The following is a 19,622-nucleotide window of genomic DNA, read 5'->3' on the forward strand; positions in this document are numbered from 1 at the left end:
ATTTCGCTGGATTAATTTGTAAATCCTAGTAAGATTTCAATACATTTTCAAATTTCTTTGGTATTCCTTCGACATCGATGCACTATTATTTTTAAAATCTTTTTCTTCTACAACCCTTCAGAAACGTAGCACTGTTCAGCGGGATTGAGTGTGCAGTGTCAAAACATCAATCTGTTTCACACACGCAAAATTGGGCCTGATAATGGAAGCATAGGACTAAAGTCACGAAAAAAAGTCAATAATAGCGCTGGCAAAGTAAAAATACCAGCTGGAAGCGAAAAATACGCCACCCTTGGCACGCAATTGCGTACGTGGATTGGCCAAAGGCTGCAGTTAAGCACATTTTCTTCCCTGCAAACCGCCAAAGAGTGAAACGGGGTGCAACGATGAACGTAATTCGTGCGATACAGACGTACATCGATAAAATGATTACCGATGCCGGACCGGGCATGAAGATACTCATGATGGACCGGGAGACGGTAAGCAGCTGGAAAGTGTTTTGCTAAATCCCATTTAATCGTCGTCACACGGTTCTCTACGCCCGCAGATAAGCATCGTATCGATGGCATTCGCCCAATCGGAGATGCTGCAAAAGGAAGTGTTTCTGTTCGAGCGGCTCGACTCGGTACGGTCCAACGAGAAGCTAAAGTATCTCAAGTGTATCGTCTTCATACGCCCCACCAAGGATAACATCTTCATGCTGCAGCAAGAGCTACAGAGTCCAAAGTTCGGCTCTTACTACATCTGTAAGTATGCGTCGCGCCTCCACATGCAGAACGACACTGATAAGCTTTGTCCGGGTGGCCCCAGATTTCAGCAACATTATACCACGGACAGACATAAAAATTCTGGCGGAGAGTGACGAGGGTGAATCGGTGCAGGACTTTAAGGAAATCTACGCCGACTACCTGCCGGTCAATCCGAACCTATTCTCGCTGCACATTCCGACCTGTCTGCAGGCACTCAGCTGGAACCCGGAGGCGCTCGAGCGCTCGACCCAGGGCCTGGTCAGTGTGTTGCTATCGTTCAAGTTCCGGCCCGCCATCCGCTATCGGGCCGGTTCGACGGCTGCACAAACGCTAGCCAAAAAGGTGCACGAAACGATCAACAAGGAAACGGCCCTGTTTAGCTTCCGGCCACCGGAGGACGGTGCGGCACCGCCGCTGCTGCTCGTATTGGACCGACGCGATGACCCCATCACGCCACTGCTCAACCAGTGGACGTATCAGGCGATGGTGCACGAGCTGCTCTCAATCAACAAGCAGCGCGTCGACCTGTCCCGCGTGGCCGGCGTACCGAAGGACCTTAAAGAAGTGGTTCTATCGACGGAACAGGACGAATTTTACGCGAATAACCTATACGCCAACTTTGGCGAGATTGCGACCACGATCAAGGTGCTGATGGACGAGTTTCAGAAGAAGGCGAACGATCAGCGCAAGATCGAGAGCATCGCCGATATGAAGAACTTTGTCGAGACGTACCCACAGTTCCGCAAAATGTCCGGCACCGTCACGAAGCATCTCGTGCTGATTAGCGAACTGTCGGTGCAGGTGGGTCAGCAGCAGCTGTTCGAGGTGTCGGAGCTGGAGCAAGAAATCGCCTGTCGGGCTGACCACTCCACGCAACTGCAGCGCGTGAAACGGCTCGTTTCGGAGGGAAAGATAAGTGCGGCCAACGCGCTGCGGCTCGTGCTGCTGTACGCGATGCGGTACGAGCGGCACGCAAACTGTGACACCTCCGGGTTGCTCAAGCTGCTGCAGGATCGTGGCGGCCGGTCGCACATTGTACCGCGTATGCTCGAGTACATCAGTACCGTGGCCCGGCAGGAGCTGTTCAATACGGTTAAAATCACGGATGCCGTCAAGCTGACGCGCAATCTAATCAAGGAGCTGAAGGGCGTGGAAAATGTGTACGCCCAGCACGAGTGCGTGCTGAAGGGTACGCTGGAGGAGGTGATCAAGGGAAGACCGCTCGATGCGCAGTACCCGATCATGGGCAATGAGGTACCGTTCCGGAGGCCACCGGCCGAGGTGATCGTTTTTATCGTCGGTGGAGCGACGTACGAGGAAGCGCTGGCCGTTCATCGGTACAATCAGGAGGGCTACCGGATCGTGCTCGGCGGTACCACGATCCACAACTCGGAGTCCTTCATCGAGGAGGTACTTGCTGCTACGACCGGGGTGCCATTTAAACATTCACGCTCGTTGCAACAGTTCCACCATGCACCGGCCGGGACGGCTTGAAGCGGTAGCCCTCCTGAACGGCAGAAGTGACGGGTTCAATCTATCCTTTTTAACAGAACGCCGTGAGATTAAGAAGTTCGTATTTAAACCATCATCGTTAACTCCATTCCTTACACTTTTACACGCTGTTGTTGGTGAACTTCCCGACTGTCCCGACGGTTTTGTGCGTGAGTGTGTGTGTATGTGTGTGCGCGCGCCTGTCTGACTATATGTATCGTGCTAGCTTATTTATTTGGGTCAAGGAGCGCCATTAGATAAAGATTATACTATTATACTATAAAACATGAAATAAAGTACACGGCAGTTAAGTGTAATAACGCATAGTGTAACACGCTTTATGGTAAGCTTCATCACTCGACGGCGCACTCGATGGCCAATTTGGTATTGGTGGTCTTGTTCACAAACTTCAGCTAGGATGCATTACGTGATCTAAGCGACCGACTACCTGGTAAACGCATGAAAGCATTCGGCTAAGTTTCCGAGTTTCTGAGCGTACAACGGAATATCCGCCCCGCGATTATAAGGGCTCCCGGAGCACAACGGCGGCAGTGTGTCTATATTAACTTTACTTAATTATCATCATCATCATAGTCTCCGGGGTCGTCATATTGTAGGAAATCACCATGGCTTCTATCACTAGGCAGCTGCAAACAAAGAAGAAACAAGATACGGTATTATGTGTTTCTCACTGCTCACGGTCACAGGACACGGTTTGAACTAGTGTTGGGTTTTATGAAACTTTATTTGAGTTTCATTCATATGAATCTTCAGTGATGGCTAATTCGAATCTTGAATCAACTCTTCAGAAATTCATGAATCTTCAAAGATGCATGAAGCTCTAAAGATTCATGAATATTCAAGGATTCACGAATCTTCAAATATTCATGAATCTATTACATTCATAAATCCATTAAAATCCATATATCTGCAGGGATGCATGAAACTATACAAATATTGAATTTGCGCGATTCCGCCTAACACCATGCGCGTCGTGGGTTCAAGCCTCGACTTTTTTGCCGTCTTTCGAGAAGTTAGAATAATGAAAAACTCAAGCTCTATGAATCCTTCGAGATTTGTGAATATCTTGAAATTCATAAATCCCAAGAGATTCGTGAATCTTTCGAGATATATTAATCTGCAATCAAGATTCAGAATCATTTCATCATTTCCAAGATTCCTTCAAATTCATGAATCTGATTTAGATCTACCCAACACAAGTTTGAACGTTGCACTCACCGTTAAAATACCATTTAGAACTGCATATCCAAGCATTGCCACGGTGGCCACTAATCCTGACAGAATGTAACGCTTTCGCCTTTCCTTCGGACCATCGTCCGGGTCTTGCTGCTGACCGGTGTGAAAGGTTGTATCATTCCCACTCTTCTCCGATCGCTCGCCACCGCTGGCCGAGGATGATGAGGAAGTGTCGTTCGGGGTTCCCGTGCTGGTGCCTTTCTGCTGACCGTTGCCAGTATGTCCGGATGCGGTAAAACTATTAAAGCCTTCCTTCGCAAAGTACGTCGCCGTCGTTCGATCGACGAACTGCATTAGCTTCGGACACTGGCGGATGTGGTTCTGCAGTACATTGTTCGGTAGGGTAAGCTTTAGCAAAACCGACAGATACCCGTACAGTAAAGCATCCACTTCCGTCGGCCGGTCACCGGTAAACCAGCGGCTCTCCTCCAGCCTCGCAGCTACCCAGTTTAGGCAGGTTTTGGCGTTGTGTTGGAACTGCGGAAGAAACATCGGCTTGTGTTAATTATCGCATATAACTGTTACGCTAGCGGGGTGTGGCCCATTCACCTCAGCTACGTCGTGAAATTCGATCGAATCCTCTAACGAAAACCCAACCAACGATTGCGTGATATCGTTCGTGCGCAGCACGTACTTTCGCGGGCAGTAGAAATTGAACGGAATTGGAATGCGCTTCGCATACACCGTGCGCGTGGTGTCGACGTTCTTCGGATCGCCCCACAGCATGTACATGAAGTAGGGGTGCAAATTCTCCTGAACATACTGCATGTACCCGTTGATCTGTGTAGCGTGCTGGCTACTTTCGTCTGCCACGTTTTCCGCCCTGTCCGTCGCGGTCGGTGGCCCTATCCCGGCCGCTACCAGATGCTCAACGATCCGGCCATAGCCGGCGATCTTCTTGCCATCCGCTATCATGTACGGCAGCATGCCGTTGGGCGAGCTGAAGGGATTCCCATTAAAGTTGACCGTTACTTTCGCGCCGGAAAATTTCAGATATGCCTGCACACATGGGAAGGAGCAAAACCGGTTAGAATGCAAAAGCGAATGCAAGCGGCCGGTCATGTTTCGTAAGCAATTTGCCGCACAATGCTTACCAGCAGTCGACTGCATTCGTAGTCAATCGATGGAAGTCCCCACTCGCCACGGTACACAAATATTTCCATTTCTCACTAGCTTTAGAGCGCTCACCACCAGCTGCTGTGTATTTTACCCGCTTTACCAGTCTTTATTTTCCCGTGCGGTTTACCGTCCTGCAGAAATGTGTGTTTACGCGTTGTGCAACTCACACCTTTCGAGCGAGCCATTCCCGAAGGGGTTTCTGTTACGGCTGTCATCTGGGCGCTGTCAAATTTGCTGTCAAACAATGCTAGGAAAGAGAGGAGAAGAAAAAACGGGAAGAAGAATCCATTTTGCAGAACAAACAAACAACAACGCTTGCTACACACCCGTACCGTCTTTTTCCGAACAATTACGGCTGTTAGAAATTAGAAAACATCTGAACGATAGCATCCTCCCTTTCTGCAATACCATCAACACCACGTGCGTACCTCCGCCATGAACGTATCCATCGAACGGAAGCGGACCGATTGTGCAGCTCTGCCGAAGGGCTGGCAGCGCGAAGAGGTGCTCCGAAAGACGGGCCTGTCTGCGGGGAAAGTGGATGTGTACTACTACAGGTAAGGTTACACCGTCGTTACCGGGACGCTTTTTGTGCACTTTCTGAACGTACCCGGGTTAGTTTTCATTGGTTGCTCGAAATTTAGCTGCTTAATTGGCATGAAACATAATCGTCTCAAAGGAGTTGTGATTGGGGAGTGCTGGTTTGTGCGAGGGAAACGTAGACGGATTGGTTTCTTGGTTGAAAAAAGGCCCAAAATTCTACATATAAACCTACACTCCGCACCACGTTCAAATTATGACCCCATTGGCTACAGTCTAAAAACAACACATGGCAAAAGCTAACAAGGGAAAACATAACCCTCGAATTGCCTGTGACATCTTATACCCTACCCGTTCATCCCTCTTTGCCCTTAACCATTGCTACAACTTTCGTTCAACTCTCGCTGCGTCTCGCTCGCCGGAAGTCCAACGGGGAAGAAAATAGAAAGTAAACCACAGCTCGCCCGCGCCCTCGGCGACACGATCGATCTGTCGACGTTCGACTATCAGGCGGGTCGCATTATTGCACCGCCCTCGGTGGCCGCCGCCCAGCTGCTGCACTCCCACCACGGGCCGAGCTACCAACTGCTGCAGCAGCAGGCAAACAGTAGTAGTGCACTGCGCCGGAAGTTTCCACCGTCAGTACCGCTCGGCGGAAGCAACTCCCTCACCGCTACACCAATAAGCGCTGGGTGCGGTGTGAAGCCTTCATCTCAGTTCGATTACAGGTAGTTGCCAACGGCTGGGAAATTCAGGAAACGGATGATTGGAGGCCAATTTAAAGTTTCTTGTCACTGTACTTTTCGTACTAAGCCTAACATTCATTGAATTTTGATTTATTATTTACCATATTCGTTGTAGGTTCACTTAATTTACTTTACGCATGCTATTTACAATCGCGTCAAAATTGTTTCTCTCCGCTAATGATTGTTCTGCTTATTTTTCCTTAGCCGTGCAATGCGATCGGACACTTCACTGATCCCACCAATCAGACAAACTGCATCGATCTTCAAACAGCCGGTTACGGTGGTAAGATCGCAGGAACCGGATAATGCCAAAGCAAAGCGTGAACTGCAGCACGGCAGCCAGGTGAAACCGAAGCAGCTGTTTTGGGAGAAACGTTTAGAGGCAAGTCTCCGTTCATCGTACTCCGTAAAAATGTAACGTTTATCGAATGTCCGTTTTTTCTTTGCTACAGAATCTCGGAGCCAGTAACACCCACAACGAAGAGATCGGATCGATCGAACTACCGAAGCGACTGCGACCGATAGGGCCGGGTATACGTGAAACGACCGTGCTGCAGTCGCTAGCCACTGCCCTACACCACAACACACTTCCCGTGACTGGACAGACGGCCTCGAAAACGTCGCTCAACACTAACGCGGGCGTGTTCACCAATCCACACCAGCCGCTAATGACGAACGTGACCATCACGGAGGAGGACGTTAAGCGGCAGGAGGAGCGCGTGCAGTATGCCCGGTTACGGCTACAGGAGGCGTTGCGTGCCTAAGATCCTGTACCCGTTCGTAGCCGATGGAGAAGTGAGACAGTACTGATCTTTGGCGTTTCATCTGCATCGGAGCGGCAAACCATCCGACATGCTCGGTGCTTTGTCCACCTAAACCCTCACACACCTACACTTTTACATTGCTAGACGTGATTCTTATCTTTTTACCTATGCGTATAAGTATGCAAGCTGAAAATAAATACAAATATTGTACGACATTCTTTAAAATTATTGTCTCAATAGTTTGTTAAAAAATCTTAATGCAGATAATAAGCAGAACGCCAACGGTGCATTAGGGACATTCTAAATGTCTTTTCGCTGTGGTTGAATATCCATTGAGTTACTAGTCACTAAGTTACTAGACAAAACTTATTAGGCGGCGAATATTGCTGTATCTGAAGGGTGTTTGTGGAACATACTTTGTTGAGGTAAATGCGTTTCCTTTTATTTCGATAAATGTATCAACTTTATTAAACAAAGTAGTTAATTAGCAGAGTTATTTGCTTCATTTTTTCTCTTAAAAAAATGAGGGAATTGTAACTGTAATTTTGAATTCTACCTCGGTTCAACTGTGGCAAAATGAAAGTGTATAAACTGTGGTATTAATCAACTGTAGGTGCATTTGAACCGCTAGAGGCTTTTTAATCATTTTCATCAAGCAGAATATGCTTCGAAAACACTTTCTTATGTAATTATTGTTTGGTATTTGTTGGTAAAACTTCTATTGTACGGTAGTTAGCGGTATAAAAAAACGAAAAAAAACCTTTAAACCTATGGGCTTGGGTTTAGCAAGTTATGGCCAAAATTAGATCCATCTTGACAGCGTGCAATGTGACCTGTCAAGTCGCCAGGAAACTGTCAATAAATATTCATAGCTCGAGTTGATTCCCCACAAAATAGTGCTAGTACGGCCAGCCACTTACGAGAACCTTTGCCAGCAAACGGGGGAAATCACGCCAAGGTTATTCGCTCACCGAGAACGGCAAGGTAAACCAGATAACGGTGACACGGCGCATTCACTGGCCTTGTACGCAGAGCCGTGCGCCAACAGCGAAACAGTCTAGTTTGGAGGGAAGAAGCATCCAAGCTTGGACCTCCCGCCGTAAAACGTCAAGCAAGTTTGCGCAAAAGGCGTGCGTTCGTGTGTGCGTCTTCGTGTACGTGTGTGTGTATGCGTGCGTGCGTGTCTGCGTGTGTCAGTGTGTGTATGTGATCAGCCTCTGGGACGAAGAAGGCATGTTCCGCGCGGTAAACTAGAGAAGTGCATCAACAGAGTGCATATAGTGGCAGCAGCAGCACCAAAAACTGCAGCAGGAAACCCTTCGCCACGATAGGGGTTTGTACGGCGTGAGTCGTCGCGTTCGACGGGCAGTTTTGAAGGTTAGGCCGAGCGTGTGCGCTGTTGTGTGCTGCGGGAGAGCAGGTGTGCATCGCGACGATGTTCGATCGATCGATGGAGGGAAGAAGATCAGGCATGAAGCAGCCGGAGGCGGCGAGCGCTGCGCTGAAATCGGGCTTGCTGTCATCGCCCTCGAGCAGCACCAGGAACAACCAAAGCACGCCGTCAAGGATGAGTTCCTTTGGGGGCAGTGCGACGGGTTTGAGTCGCACGCTCAGCACACCGCCAGTCGCGGAATCGACGCACATCGGCGGCACGAGCTTCAGTGCTGCCTGGAACGGTGCCAGTCTCGGTGGACAGTCTAAGCGGAGGCCCACCTCACCGCTGATGAGCAACAGCCGTACACTGTTCAAAAGCAGCGGTAACCTGACGGGCATTGGGCGTGTAAATTCACGGTAAGTCACGGCCAATGCAAAATCGCGGTCATTCCTGTTGCTGTGGTATCTATCTTTCTCCCTTTCTCTCCCGCTCTCTGTCTCTCGACGGTTCTAGAGTGATAACTGACGCCAGAAGCCCGGGTTTGGTGAATCGATTGGTGCGGTACTACGATCGCGGCCAGTCCCAGGCGGCCATAAACCGCTCCCAATCGCTGTCGAGCGTGTACAACAAACCGGGCCAGTTTCCGCTGGTGCAGCTGCGCAAGCAGGAACTGCGTTACACCAACAGCAGCACGGCTCGGCGGAACGGGAACTTCAGCATGGTGCGTATAGCGCCGCCGGAGCGATCGCTCTTTCAGACGAACAAGCGCAGCAGCATTTTTCGCAGCGGTTCAATGTTCCTGCCGACCACGAACGAATCGGCGAACGAGTCGTCTTTGTTTGCGGGGCTGGGCACATCACGCAACGGACCCAGCGGCAGTGGCAGCGGGAGCGGGAGTGGTGGCAGTGGTGGTGGTGGTGGTGGTGATGTTGCGGACGCCGAAAACCGCGTCATCACACCGTGTGCCGAGCTGGATTCGACGCCGACCCGTAGTGTGCTCGACGCGCTGAAGGAAATTTCCCGAAAGCGTATCAACAGCGAGGAGCTGGACGCGGATCGCATCAAGAAACAGTGCCAGGAGCTGTCGGAGCTTGATGCGGCCGGCAGCGGCCCGCCGTCATCAACGGCGGCCGTTGCCATCGGAACACACGGCCTGGCGACAAAGCGAAGCCGCGAACAGGCAATGGAGAGCAGCCCCGCCTCGCCGTCAGAGCTGGGACCGCCGGGGCTGGGCGGAGTGGGCCGTGCGCCCCATTCCGGCGGCGAGCAGCAGACGCAAAAGAAACGGCTTTGCGTGAAGAACAACGACATTCTCAGCTCGCTCAGCTCCAGCCTGGTCGCAATGAACACACCGAAGCGAAATGCAGTACCCCGCAACGATCGTCGCCTGTACATGAACCACTCGATCAGCATGTCCAGTCCGGCGATCGGCACCATACCGACCTCATCCTCAACCCTGGTCGGACTGGCCACGCCAGAAAAGTTCTCCAACATGGCACTGAATTCGCCCGGACCGCTCGAGCGAAGCGACAGTCCGAAAGATACAGCAGCCAATGGTCACGCCCAGCAGTCGGTGGCACGCACCAGCACGACACTGGACCACCACTGGAACCAATCGGGCAGGGGTAGCGCTAGCAAGGAGCCAATGGAGCAGCTTCTTCCACCGCACCGTGCCCCACCAAAGATAACGCTCTTCAACCGTCCGTACGAATCGACGGCGATGACGGGAGTGGCAGATAAATCCGGCTCACCATCAACCAGGGGCACCCAGTCAAGGCACGCCAGCCGGCTGCTGTCGAGCGATGGCGAAGATGACGAGCACGGCGAGGGCAGTGGGAAGGTTCAGTTCGTAAAGCCGAAGGAGAAATCGCCCAACGATGTTACCCTGTCCGGGTTAGGCTCGGGCGGATTTAGTTCGTCGCGCGATCCGCTGAAGAAACCAGCCCCATCCAAGCTGACGGTAATGCTGAAGTGCTTGAGCGGAGATCTGGACGACTACGAGGAAGAGCAGGAGGAGCAACAATCACGTCAACCTTCGCGAGCGACTGCGACTGCGCCACAGTCGAGAAATGGATTTAGCTTCGGTTCCAACGCACCCGCAAAAGATACCGTTGACGGACCGAAGGACCTTCCAGCGAGTGGCCCTTCGAAGCAACCGGCGGCCACTACGTTGAAGGATTCAGCGGCATCCACGCCCGTGAGTGCTGCCTCCTCTTCCACGCCCGTCACGAACGGCGGACTGTCGGCGTTGATTAACAACCCCATCAAAGATACCGGGCTGGGCAAGATCGCTGTACCAACATCAAAGGAGACTGTTGTTGCCGTTCCCGCTGCACAAACGTCCGCAGCGAATGAAGCGAAGACGGCGAGCGCTCCATCCGAGGCGGCGAAAACGCTTACGTTCTCGTTCGGATCCAACAGTGGCACAACTTCTGTCAGCAGCCCTCCGCCGGTATCGACTACAACAACAACGAGCACCGGATTTTCCTTGCCGGCCAAACCGCCGGCAACAACAACGACCGCGGCAGGACAGAGCAGCACAGCGACGCCAACCTTTTCGTTCGGAACACCGGCCTCCCCGAAGACCACAGGCGCAGCGCAAACAACTAGCAGCCCGATTGCCACTAGCCTGGGAACGTCGAATTTGATCGCTTTCTCGCCGGCACCGGGCACGCTGGGGTCCACATTCGGTAGCGGTAGCGGCGCTGCCAAGCTTCCCTCACCAGTACTGCAGTTCGGAAGTCCGGCAACAACGTCCACGGTCACCACCACAGCAACACCCGGCAGCACATCGACGTTTTCGTTTGCGGCTGGAGCTTCCACAATTCCGACCGCCGCTAATACTCCAACGATGCCAGCAGCCAGCATCAGCTCGCCTACCACCTTCGGTAGCCCTGGTTCGTTTGGAGGATTCCAACTTCCCCCCGCATCAACGCAGGCTGGCAGCACTGGCGCCACAACCAGCACGGTGACCACGACGCAATCGGCCACGCCTGCCTTCAGCTTCGGTGCCAACGCAGCCACCGCTAGCAGCAGCACCACCACCACGACAATCCCAGTGTTTGGTTCCAGCTCGTCACTATTCACTAACGCGACCTCCAGTGCGCCGAGCACTGCTGGAACCAATGGAGCTACGATGACTAGCGGCAGTACATTTACCTTTGGCGCACCGAAATCGACACCATCGGCGCCGGCCCCTTCGTTTACGTTCGGTGCGACAGCACAGGCCCCAACAGCACAGGCAAGCTCAGCGCCGGCAGCCGCCAGTACGAATGCTTTCTCCTCTTCCGTTGCACCTAGCACGACGACATTCCCAACGTTTGGTTCGATTGCCGGGGCAGGCGGCGGAGCGGCAGCAACGACAGGGACGGCAGCTGCCACAGCCAGCGCCAACCCTACCAACCCGTCCCAACCGACGTTCACATTCGGCGGGGTAAAGCCAGCATCCGCGACCACACCGAACCTGTTCGGTGCAGCCGCGCCTTCGTCCAACTCCACCACCAACGCATCGTCCGACGCAGGCAAAACTAATCTCTTTGCTTCCGCAACAACCCAACAAGCGAATGCGTCTAACATATTCGGTGCGGCCGCTGCCGGGAGTCAAGCCGCGCCAGCAGCACCCCCGACTGGTGGAACGTCGGTGTTTGGTGTTGCCAACGGAGCTGTACCGGGTGCGGCTTCATCTCCGTTTACCTTTGGTGCAGCCAAGCCAGCAGCAGCCCCGGCCCCGACTAGTGGCAATGCTAATAGCAACAACAACAACAACAGCAGCGGTACAACAGGTTCCATCTTTGGCAATGCGGTTGCATCCATCACATCCCCAGCAGGCCCAGCTGCAACGCCCGGCATGTTCACGTTCGGTTCCGCCAAAGCTCCCGCTCCAGGCGCCCAGGGTGTACAAAATACGGCCACCTCAAACCAGCAGCAACCTCAGGCTTCGAATCCGCTCGGTGGTGGTGGCGTTCCCACGTTCGGTGCGACCGCCACCAGCAATACAAACGCGAGTCCCTTTGCGTTCGGTGCAAACAAGGCGTCCGCAGGGGGTGGAATTTTCGGTGGCATTACGGCAACAAACAACAACAACAGCACCACTGGAAATTCCAACACATCCACCCCGTCGGCGGTGCCCGCGTTTGGTGCCACCATGAACGGTGCCAATCCGGCGCCGGCTTTCGGCACCACCGGATCCATCTTTGGCAGCGCAAATGCGACGGGAGCTTCTACGGGCTCAGCGAACCAATCGGTGGGCTCCATCTTTGGCACGCCACAAACGAACGGACCGCAGAATGTGAACAACACAGCAGCGTCCACCGGTCAACCGGGTGGATTGTTTACGTTCGGAGCAAGCAATACTGCTAACAGTGCTCCAAACAATGCCACCCCCACGTTCGGAAGCAATGCTGGCAGCGGCAGTACCTTCGGTGGCTTCAACGCTACACCCGCTGCAGGAAGCATGTCTAATGGCATTGGCGGCAACACGACGGCACCCGCCAACAAACCGTTCACGTTCGGTGCGAGCAGTGCCGGCCCGATGGTGCCACAGAACAACGCCCAGCAGCAACAGCAGCAGCAGCAGCAGCAACAGGCAGCTCCTTCCCAAGCTGGCGCTTTCAATTTCAACCTCGGATCGAACGCCGCACCAAAGCCGTTCAATTTCACTGGCGGGCTTGGCAATGCGAACGCGAATGTGGCCTCGCCGCCCATGTTTGGTTCACCGGTCGCAACGGGTAACGTCAATCCGGCACCTAACAACGCGTCTCCGTTCGCGTTCGGCGCGATGGTCAATGGAGCAAACGCAGCCCCTGCCCCGAACAGCAACGCGACCGCCGGTCCGTTCACGTTCGGTGCCCCGGCCGCCCAGCCTGCTCCGGGTCCTGCGTCGCCGTTTAACTTCTCCGCTGGAAACGTCGCGGCAGTCGCACCACAACCGCAGCAGCAACCGGGGGCAGCATTTACCTTCGGCGGAGCGCAACAGCAGCAGCCCCAGCAGCAGCAGCAGCAGCAGCAACAGCAGCAGCAGCCGTTCGGCATGGGCGGTGGCGCTGCACCATTCGGTGCACCACCCGCGTTCGGTGCTCCGGGCGGCATCGTGCCCGGTGGCGTCATGCCAACGTTCAGCATCGGCACCAACTCAACCCCGAACGGACCGCCGCGGCGGATAAAGGTGGCCACGAGGCGTGTCAAGTGACCGTAAAGCGGATGAACCCTTGGCGCAAGGGTTTCTGGGATACAGCGGGGAAGGAAGGAGAACGTTTGTGCGGTTTGGCAAAACAGCAGGAGATGCAAAGAAGCTCGCAACTGCAAATTCAAGACAAAGTCAGTTTATTGCGTATGTTTGTATATGTGTGTGTGTGAGCGTCTGTTGAAAGTTTGACTACAATGTCTGTCGCTGCCTTAACGTTGGATTCTGTTACAGTCGCACTCCAAACAGCTTTCTTTTGGGTTTTCATATTTTTGTCGGTGGAAAACGTCATTGCTGCGTGGGCACGAGCTTTCGAGCGATGGTTTGGCAAACATTTTTCTTTCCCTTAAATACAAAATTGTGCAAGCGTCCCGTTACAATGGAAATTAACAATGACTGGGAATTGTGTATGTGTATAGGCGTATGAGGGATGAAGTGTATAAAGGAGAAATAAAAATAACCCGTTTAATAAATTAACAACCTACCAACCTGCTGATATGGGATGGGACGAAATAACAACCACGCGCGCTGTAAAATGTTTCGCGCACCGTGCTATTCATTTTTAGTTGATTTTTGGGATTAAATTCTACGTAGCAAAAGAGGGTCCACGTGAGAACGGAAAGGGCACGAGGTTTCCTTGGTTGTTGAATGAGCCGAAACTGATGAAGGGAAAATTTATTACATAAAACGGTGAATAAATTTTCAACATCATTTATCATACTCTTTGTGAAAGCATTATTTCTTTAACATGCATGGTATTCTGTTACTCATAAATGGGTTGGGTTTAAGCTTGCAGCGCATGCAGTGTTTTTTTTTTTAAATTTATTTTTAAAGAGACTTTGAGCCAATTGGCCTCATTCGCCTCTTCACATGCAGTGGTGATATCAAAGATATCCGCAAATAATTAACCATTGTTAAATATTTGTGCAGCATGACATCGTGTACTATAGATTGTATTGCCAGTTGTGAGCTTAATTTTGAAATACTACGCCTACAAAGGATGTGTACAATTTGGTCCAATTTTTGCCCCCGGTGGAATCCGTTACATTTGATCGCCTTCGCTCGAATTCGTTTGCCCCCTCCCTACGTGCGTTGCCGCTGCTTAGCACAGTTCTTTATAATGCGCTGAAAGTTCCACTGCAGCGCCAGCCCGATCAACCGCAGCGGTCCGAGCAGGTAAAACTGTACGAAGCACAGCAGCGGACCGCGCCACGGTGCCATACCGACGCAAAGGATGCTCAACACCCAGCTTTCCAGCCCCATAATGGAAAAGAACGAACCCTTCAGCGCGTCCTGCACGAGCCGCTTGCCGACGTCCTCCGGTTTAGCGAGCCCGCCCGAGCCGGATATAATTTTCGTTTCCTCCGGCTTGGTGCGATTTTCGTTCTCAAATCCGGGCGTGTCGGTATCGGCCGGAAGGGCGAGCGTCACACTAACGCCCCGATGCCGCGCTTCCATCGCAATCGTTTCCGCCAGCCCGCGCAGAGCGAACTTGGAGGCGGCGTAGGCCCCGTACCCGTAGATGCCCATCAGCGCGGCCTGCGACGCGGTAATCACGATAATGCCGTCGCCCGCTTCCTTCATCTTTGGCAACACGTGCCGGGTGGGGTAGTAGGTGGCGAAATAGTTCACGTCCATCAGCTTGCGGGCGTCCTCGACCGATGTGTCCTCCACCGTGCCACAAATCGCCATCCCGGCACAGTTGATCAGCATGTAAATCGCACCGACCGTACGTTCCAGCTCGTCCAGCGTGCTCGTTACCGCGCCGTAGCTCTTGGCAAGATCCAACGAACGGAACTGTATCATCTGCGTGTCACGGACGCGTCGCTTTTCCAGCTCTTCTTTGGCTTTTTCTAAAACACAAACAGACATACTGCTAAGTGACTGCTATTCGCTTCGTCTGCAGTACTGCTTCTCCTCCTTACCCAGTAAAGGCACATTGCGTGCAATGATGGTAACGTGCGCCCCTAACCGGACGCACTCTATGGCGGCCCACAGACCGATTCCGCTGGAACCACCCGTAACGACCACATGCTTGCCCTTGATAAGGCGCGATTTGCGCGTGAGAAAGTAGAATATCAATCCGTGCACCAGCACAATGCCGGCAATGGTGAGAATGATTTCGGTAGAGTGCTCCATGGTGTGCGATTCGCAGCACGGCCTGTAATAGAAGGGGAATGATATTACACGAATGCAGCGAGATAACCGATATGGACCGTCACGGACCACTCCTTCTTACCTGCAGCTCCTTTTCGGGGTTGCTCAAAGACTTTTGGGCTGACTGACAGAAGAATTGTTTAAAATGCTGATAAGCGACAAAGGTGTGCGTAGTTTCCCTCCGATAGCTTCCTGCTAAATGTGGACACGAGTATGATGCCCTTTTCGGAAGTTTGGCTCAGCTTTTCATACATAAATTTGGCCTTTTCCGAGCACAAACTTATTATTTTTTGTGATTCATGCCGGGAATAGAAAGTAAACAAAACATCTCTGCTACACTGTATGGTGTGCCAAGGTGCGTACAGATGTTCGAAAATACCAACAATGTGATTTTTTTCCAAATTGCACTTCTCGCGAGTTTAACTTTGCTCCAATAGCATCAAAAGAGCTCACTACTTGATGACTTATTTATCAAAAATAGTAAACAATTTAAAAATGCAAATTTCTGCCCCAAAATTTCGGAATGCATTCGCAGTTCGTTAATTTTCGAACAACAAACGGATAGTATCGTCGTCTCTTTCCCGCTCGCACCGTCGCACTATGGGCGAACGGCGTCAAAATTGACAGTGGAGTTTTTAGTTACGGTTGGTCAAAAATACTCCACAACGTTGACAGAAGTCGACTGTGCTCGCGTCTGTCAACAAGTTAATACCTTTCCCTGTCATAATAGTTAGTCCCGCAGCGATCAACACCGCCTACGAAGGGTAAATTACAACAACACAGCGCTCTAAATACTGATCTGAAATCAATCAGTAAGTACGATAACGTATCAGCATATTAAGCGACGGACCAGCAACCCACCAGATGTGCTGGAATGCAGCGAATTCCGTGGGAGTCGATCTGTGCATGCGTTTGTATGTGTGTGCGTGTGCGTGTGATGTCGCTGAGTAAAATGCGTTTGCAAATTCCAGTTCCAAAACTTCCAGTTTAGCTGGCTAGGTATAGCAAATGGTATTGTAGGTTGTACGCTCGTTGATTTTAGTGTAGAATATGAGGGAAATGTTGCCTTTTCTGCGGCGTACGGTCAGCGACTTTGATCCGAATGGAGAAGAAAACAAACGTGTGTGAACCAAAGCCGTGTGCATGTGTGTGTGTGTGTGTGCGTGTATGAATACGAGAGCGAGAGTCTTGAATGTGTCAGCACAGTGGTCGGCAAAGTGCAGCTCGCTGCTGTTTGGTGATTCTTTCTTCCGAAGCTCAGCTCTCAAGATGCGATGGGGCTAACAAATGGGTAAAGCGTTGGTGATATCACTCTTGTGTGAGTTTTATTTTCTCCTCACGCCCATCGAAACGAAACGCCTTGGTGTGCATTATATGCTACTTCGTGCCGATAAAGTTTGTCGACCACTGATCCGTAGTAAACTTGAGATGAAATCGAATAGTAGCAGTTTGCAATAGTGGGCGTGTGGTGTGCTGGGAGGATTTCGTGTATTGATAAATGTGTGTAAGTGTGTGTGTGTGTGTGTGTGGTTTGGGACACAAAAAACGGTGACGTTTTGCGTTCCCTTCATCGTCATCACACCGTTTGCCGCGCGCACTCCCGATAGGTGGGATTTGGTTGGTATTTGCTATCGAAACGTCTGGATTTCACGGCTGGATGGTGGTGTGCGCGGTCTGTTAATGCGACAGCACGATACACGACACACACAGACACGGACGCACGCGTCTATATCCGAACAGGATAACAGTGGCGGGAGAAGCAGCAGTACAGGATTCTTGAGCAGAAAGTGTGAGAGGGAGAGAACGAGTGAGTGAGCGATAGGGAGGGAGGGAAGAAGAGGCAGAGACAGGGTTGCGTTCCTGTGAGCTGAAACGTGAGAAGTAAGCATGCGTTGAGATGTGTCTGTGACGACGGGGCGTAGATCGCGAGACAGCGAAGCGACACACACAGTGTTACTGGCGAGGTGAACCAGAGCTGTTTGTGGTTTGTTTATTGTACCGTGTAGAAAAATAGAAGGTTGTTTGTTGTGTGTTTAGTTTTGTGTTGCGATTGTAATGCAAAAATCCTCGCTTTGAGATTAAAAAAAAAGTACCAGTACAGCAAGCTGTTTGCGATAGTGTTCCTGGTAAAAACAGAAGCTTCCCTATCCTTCTTACGTCCTCTGTGGCAGGGTGTGCTGTGTGAAGAAAACATAAATCCTCCCAAGCACTTTGGAGAGATTTTCTTGTGCGGAAATATACTCCACCGAGACCAAAAAAAGAATAAAAACTTTCACGGAATGTGTGCTACAAAGACGAAACATTCCTAATCAAAAGTAACATGAGAAGTGTTGTGTGCGTGTATGTGTGCTTCGTTCACCAGAGGAAGATTCCCTCTTCTGGCACACCCTTTCCAATGTCCTGCGTCCTTCTCACGTTGGCGAAAAAAGGAACGCCCCAGCGTGTCAAACGGATGACCGCGACTCCCCGTGCACAAGTGACAGTTCCTTTCCAGACAGAAGCAGCAGCTGGCAGTTCCATGTCGAGCACACGGAGCTATTCGCCACCAACAACTGGGGAGGTCTGAAAAAGATGATTAACATCACAGTGTTTAAACGACATCTGCAAATTTACTTAATTGTGCATTGCTACAATCATTCGTTTTGATGCGAGTGGGTGTGTGTGTCTATGTACGTATGGGTGATTGTGTTTGGAATTGAATAGTGTTATTATTCGTATCTTATCATCAAGCATCAAGCATATCTAATTCCATTCATTAAGCAATGAGATCAATAATAAATAGTAAATGCGGAGCCACTGCCTTACAAACACCACCAGCAAATTATGCAAAGGAGAAAAACGGTTTGGTGTTGTACTGCATGTGCATTGCGTGTGTGTGTGTGTGTCCGTGTGTGTTTGTTGTTGCCTTTCCGCAACGGTGATGAAGAAATGGAAAACAGGAAAACATAGAGGTTCCTCTTTGTTTACGGCTGAGTTTATTATTAGTCGGTTTCGTTGGGCATGATGTGTAGGCAACAACAACAACACAAAATCCCTACAGACTAATGGTTCAGTGCATTTCCTTGATTGGTGTGAGAGAGAGAGAGAGCGAAAGAGAGGCCCTGATACGTGGTGATTGGTGATAGTGCAGTACATCAGCGTAGGGCTAGGCAATTGAATTGTGTTTAAAGTGCAGAAATACGCTTTAAAACTCATCGATTATTTACCTTTCTACCGCATTCTGCATCAATTTTAATTAACAAACTCTGTGCGATTGATATTTGCTTTTCAATTTGCGTTCATTATCACGTGTTTGTATACGTGAAGAATTGTTTGTTTGTGATAAGCATATATTTATTTTTTATTTATTTTTTTTTCCAGAGAGTGATATAGAGTTAAGAGCGCAACTGGCAATTACCCACCAATCGTGTGTGGCTTGGCAAATGTGGTTGTGTTTGTGATGATTCTAATGATCATGATGATGATGATGATGAATCATATGTGTACGCGGTGAGAAAGCAAAAGTGAATACTTACGGCTGCAATGCGAATGGCAGGCGCCTCATAACTAGTTGGAAACACGAAAAACGGCCTGCGGCAGAAGAGAATTGCTGTCTCTCGGTAAATTGTGTCGAATTGCGTGAAATAGGAAAGAAATTACCATACGGGCTGCAACGTACATCTCGCAAACGTGTAATAGTGTGGTATATGCCTCTCTTGCGTGAAGGTGCAAAATTGGTCACACAAAATCAGTGGCCACGGTTTACATCTGTGGAAGGGTATGTGTGTGTATGGTTTTTTAGCTCTGATGAAAAGTGGTGAAATGTTGTGAGTACGATAAATGGTTTAAAAATAAGCTGCTCTTCCCGTTCCGGTGACTGCAAAAATACCGGCTCCCCCAGTTGTGCATTTCGGCAGCAGCATCGGGTTGTTGTGTGCGATTTCGTTCATCAATCTTCAAATAACCGACTTCATTTCACGGGCTGAACTTGTGCTGGTAGTAAGGTAAGTTGTTCGTCGCTTTAAGAATGCACAGCTTTAAATGAGATCGGTTCAAAAGCATCTATAATTAGAACGCGCTAGAGAAAAGATGAAAATGGTGTTGAGAAAAAAGACACTTTCAAAATATTGTTTGCTCCTCACAGCAACAAAATCCATCAAGAAGAAGCATTTACACTCGAATGCTTCCGCTACGAATGGAACCGACAGCAAAGGGTTACGTCCGTTTTAAAGCATTCTTAGTAGAACCATTCACCTTCTCTTC

At 50.7% G+C, this 19,622-nt stretch overlaps 5 protein-coding genes across 6 annotated transcripts; 3 read left to right on the forward strand and 2 right to left on the reverse strand.

The window, feature by feature from the left end:
- The first annotated feature begins 161 nt into the window (after nt 1-161).
- Nucleotides 162-2,560, forward strand: LOC120894763 (vacuolar protein sorting-associated protein 45). Its single transcript, XM_040297565.1, has 3 exons — nt 162-479; nt 548-746; nt 811-2,560. The coding sequence occupies exons 1-3, from the start codon at nt 387-389 to the stop codon at nt 2,241-2,243; spliced, it is 1,725 nt and encodes a 574-aa protein (XP_040153499.1). The 5' UTR covers nt 162-386; the 3' UTR covers nt 2,244-2,560.
- Nucleotides 2,548-4,780, reverse strand: LOC120894764 (metaxin-1 homolog). The gene is made up of 4 exons (XM_040297566.1): nt 4,592-4,780; nt 4,047-4,496; nt 3,480-3,974; nt 2,548-2,887 (listed from the first exon to the last, which is right to left on the reverse strand). Exons 1-4 carry the CDS (start codon nt 4,658-4,660, stop codon nt 2,813-2,815), a joined length of 1,089 nt encoding a protein of 362 aa, XP_040153500.1. The 5' UTR covers nt 4,661-4,780; the 3' UTR covers nt 2,548-2,812.
- Nucleotides 4,781-4,899: 119 nt separating this feature from the next.
- LOC120894765 (methyl-CpG-binding domain protein 2) lies at nt 4,900-6,891 on the forward strand. Of its 2 annotated transcripts, XM_040297567.1 has the most exons (4): nt 4,900-5,173; nt 5,582-5,884; nt 6,107-6,284; nt 6,355-6,891. In XM_040297567.1, exons 1-4 carry the CDS (start codon nt 5,052-5,054, stop codon nt 6,664-6,666), a joined length of 915 nt encoding a protein of 304 aa, XP_040153501.1. In that variant the 5' UTR covers nt 4,900-5,051; the 3' UTR covers nt 6,667-6,891. The 2 variants fall into 2 exon arrangements, with proteins under 2 accessions (XP_040153501.1, XP_040153502.1); XM_040297568.1 differs by lacking the exon at nt 5,582-5,884 and having other exon boundaries at nt 4,906-5,173.
- Nucleotides 6,892-7,519: 628 nt separating this feature from the next.
- LOC120895169 (mucin-19) lies at nt 7,520-13,736 on the forward strand. Its single transcript, XM_040298274.1, has 2 exons — nt 7,520-8,457; nt 8,555-13,736. Exons 1-2 carry the CDS (start codon nt 8,102-8,104, stop codon nt 13,227-13,229), a joined length of 5,031 nt encoding a protein of 1,676 aa, XP_040154208.1. The 5' UTR covers nt 7,520-8,101; the 3' UTR covers nt 13,230-13,736.
- Nucleotides 13,737-14,001: 265 nt separating this feature from the next.
- On the reverse strand, nt 14,002-15,868 carry LOC120895172 (3-ketodihydrosphingosine reductase). The gene is made up of 3 exons (XM_040298278.1): nt 15,463-15,868; nt 15,149-15,384; nt 14,002-15,076 (listed from the first exon to the last, which is right to left on the reverse strand). Exons 2-3 carry the CDS (start codon nt 15,360-15,362, stop codon nt 14,307-14,309), a joined length of 984 nt encoding a protein of 327 aa, XP_040154212.1. The 5' UTR covers nt 15,363-15,384; nt 15,463-15,868; the 3' UTR covers nt 14,002-14,306.
- Between the last annotated feature and the right edge of the window lie 3,754 nt (nt 15,869-19,622).

The sequence above is a fragment of the Anopheles arabiensis genome, chromosome 2 (assembly GCF_016920715.1).
Source record: "Anopheles arabiensis isolate DONGOLA chromosome 2, AaraD3, whole genome shotgun sequence".
Lineage (NCBI taxonomy): Eukaryota > Metazoa > Arthropoda > Insecta > Diptera > Culicidae > Anopheles > Anopheles arabiensis.

Excerpts from the sequence above, each read along its gene's own strand:
- LOC120894763 (XM_040297565.1), top strand. The coding sequence starts at position 387 with ATGAACGTAATTCGTGCGATACAGACGTACATCGATAAAATGATTACC. Across the intron at positions 480-547 it reads TCATGATGGACCGGGAGACG|ATAAGCATCGTATCGATGGC; the intron begins GTAAGCAGCTGG and ends CTACGCCCGCAG. Across the intron at positions 747-810 it reads GTTCGGCTCTTACTACATCT|ATTTCAGCAACATTATACCA; the intron begins GTAAGTATGCGT and ends GGGTGGCCCCAG.
- LOC120894764 (XM_040297566.1), bottom strand. The coding sequence starts at position 4,660 with ATGGAAATATTTGTGTACCGTGGCGAGTGGGGACTTCCATCGATTGAC. Across the intron at positions 4,497-4,591 it reads ACGAATGCAGTCGACTGCTG|GCATATCTGAAATTTTCCGG; the intron begins GTAAGCATTGTG and ends CCATGTGTGCAG. Across the intron at positions 2,888-3,479 it reads TTCTAAATGGTATTTTAACG|CTGCCTAGTGATAGAAGCCA; the intron begins GTGAGTGCAACG and ends CTTTGTTTGCAG.
- LOC120894765 (XM_040297567.1), top strand. The coding sequence starts at position 5,052 with ATGAACGTATCCATCGAACGGAAGCGGACCGATTGTGCAGCTCTGCCG. Across the intron at positions 5,174-5,581 it reads GTGGATGTGTACTACTACAG|TCCAACGGGGAAGAAAATAG; the intron begins GTAAGGTTACAC and ends GCTCGCCGGAAG. Across the intron at positions 6,285-6,354 it reads TTTGGGAGAAACGTTTAGAG|AATCTCGGAGCCAGTAACAC; the intron begins GCAAGTCTCCGT and ends TCTTTGCTACAG.
- LOC120895169 (XM_040298274.1), top strand. The coding sequence starts at position 8,102 with ATGTTCGATCGATCGATGGAGGGAAGAAGATCAGGCATGAAGCAGCCG. Across the intron at positions 8,458-8,554 it reads ATTGGGCGTGTAAATTCACG|AGTGATAACTGACGCCAGAA; the intron begins GTAAGTCACGGC and ends CGACGGTTCTAG.
- LOC120895172 (XM_040298278.1), bottom strand. The coding sequence starts at position 15,362 with ATGGAGCACTCTACCGAAATCATTCTCACCATTGCCGGCATTGTGCTG. Across the intron at positions 15,077-15,148 it reads ACGCAATGTGCCTTTACTGG|AAAAAGCCAAAGAAGAGCTG; the intron begins GTAAGGAGGAGA and ends TTTGTGTTTTAG.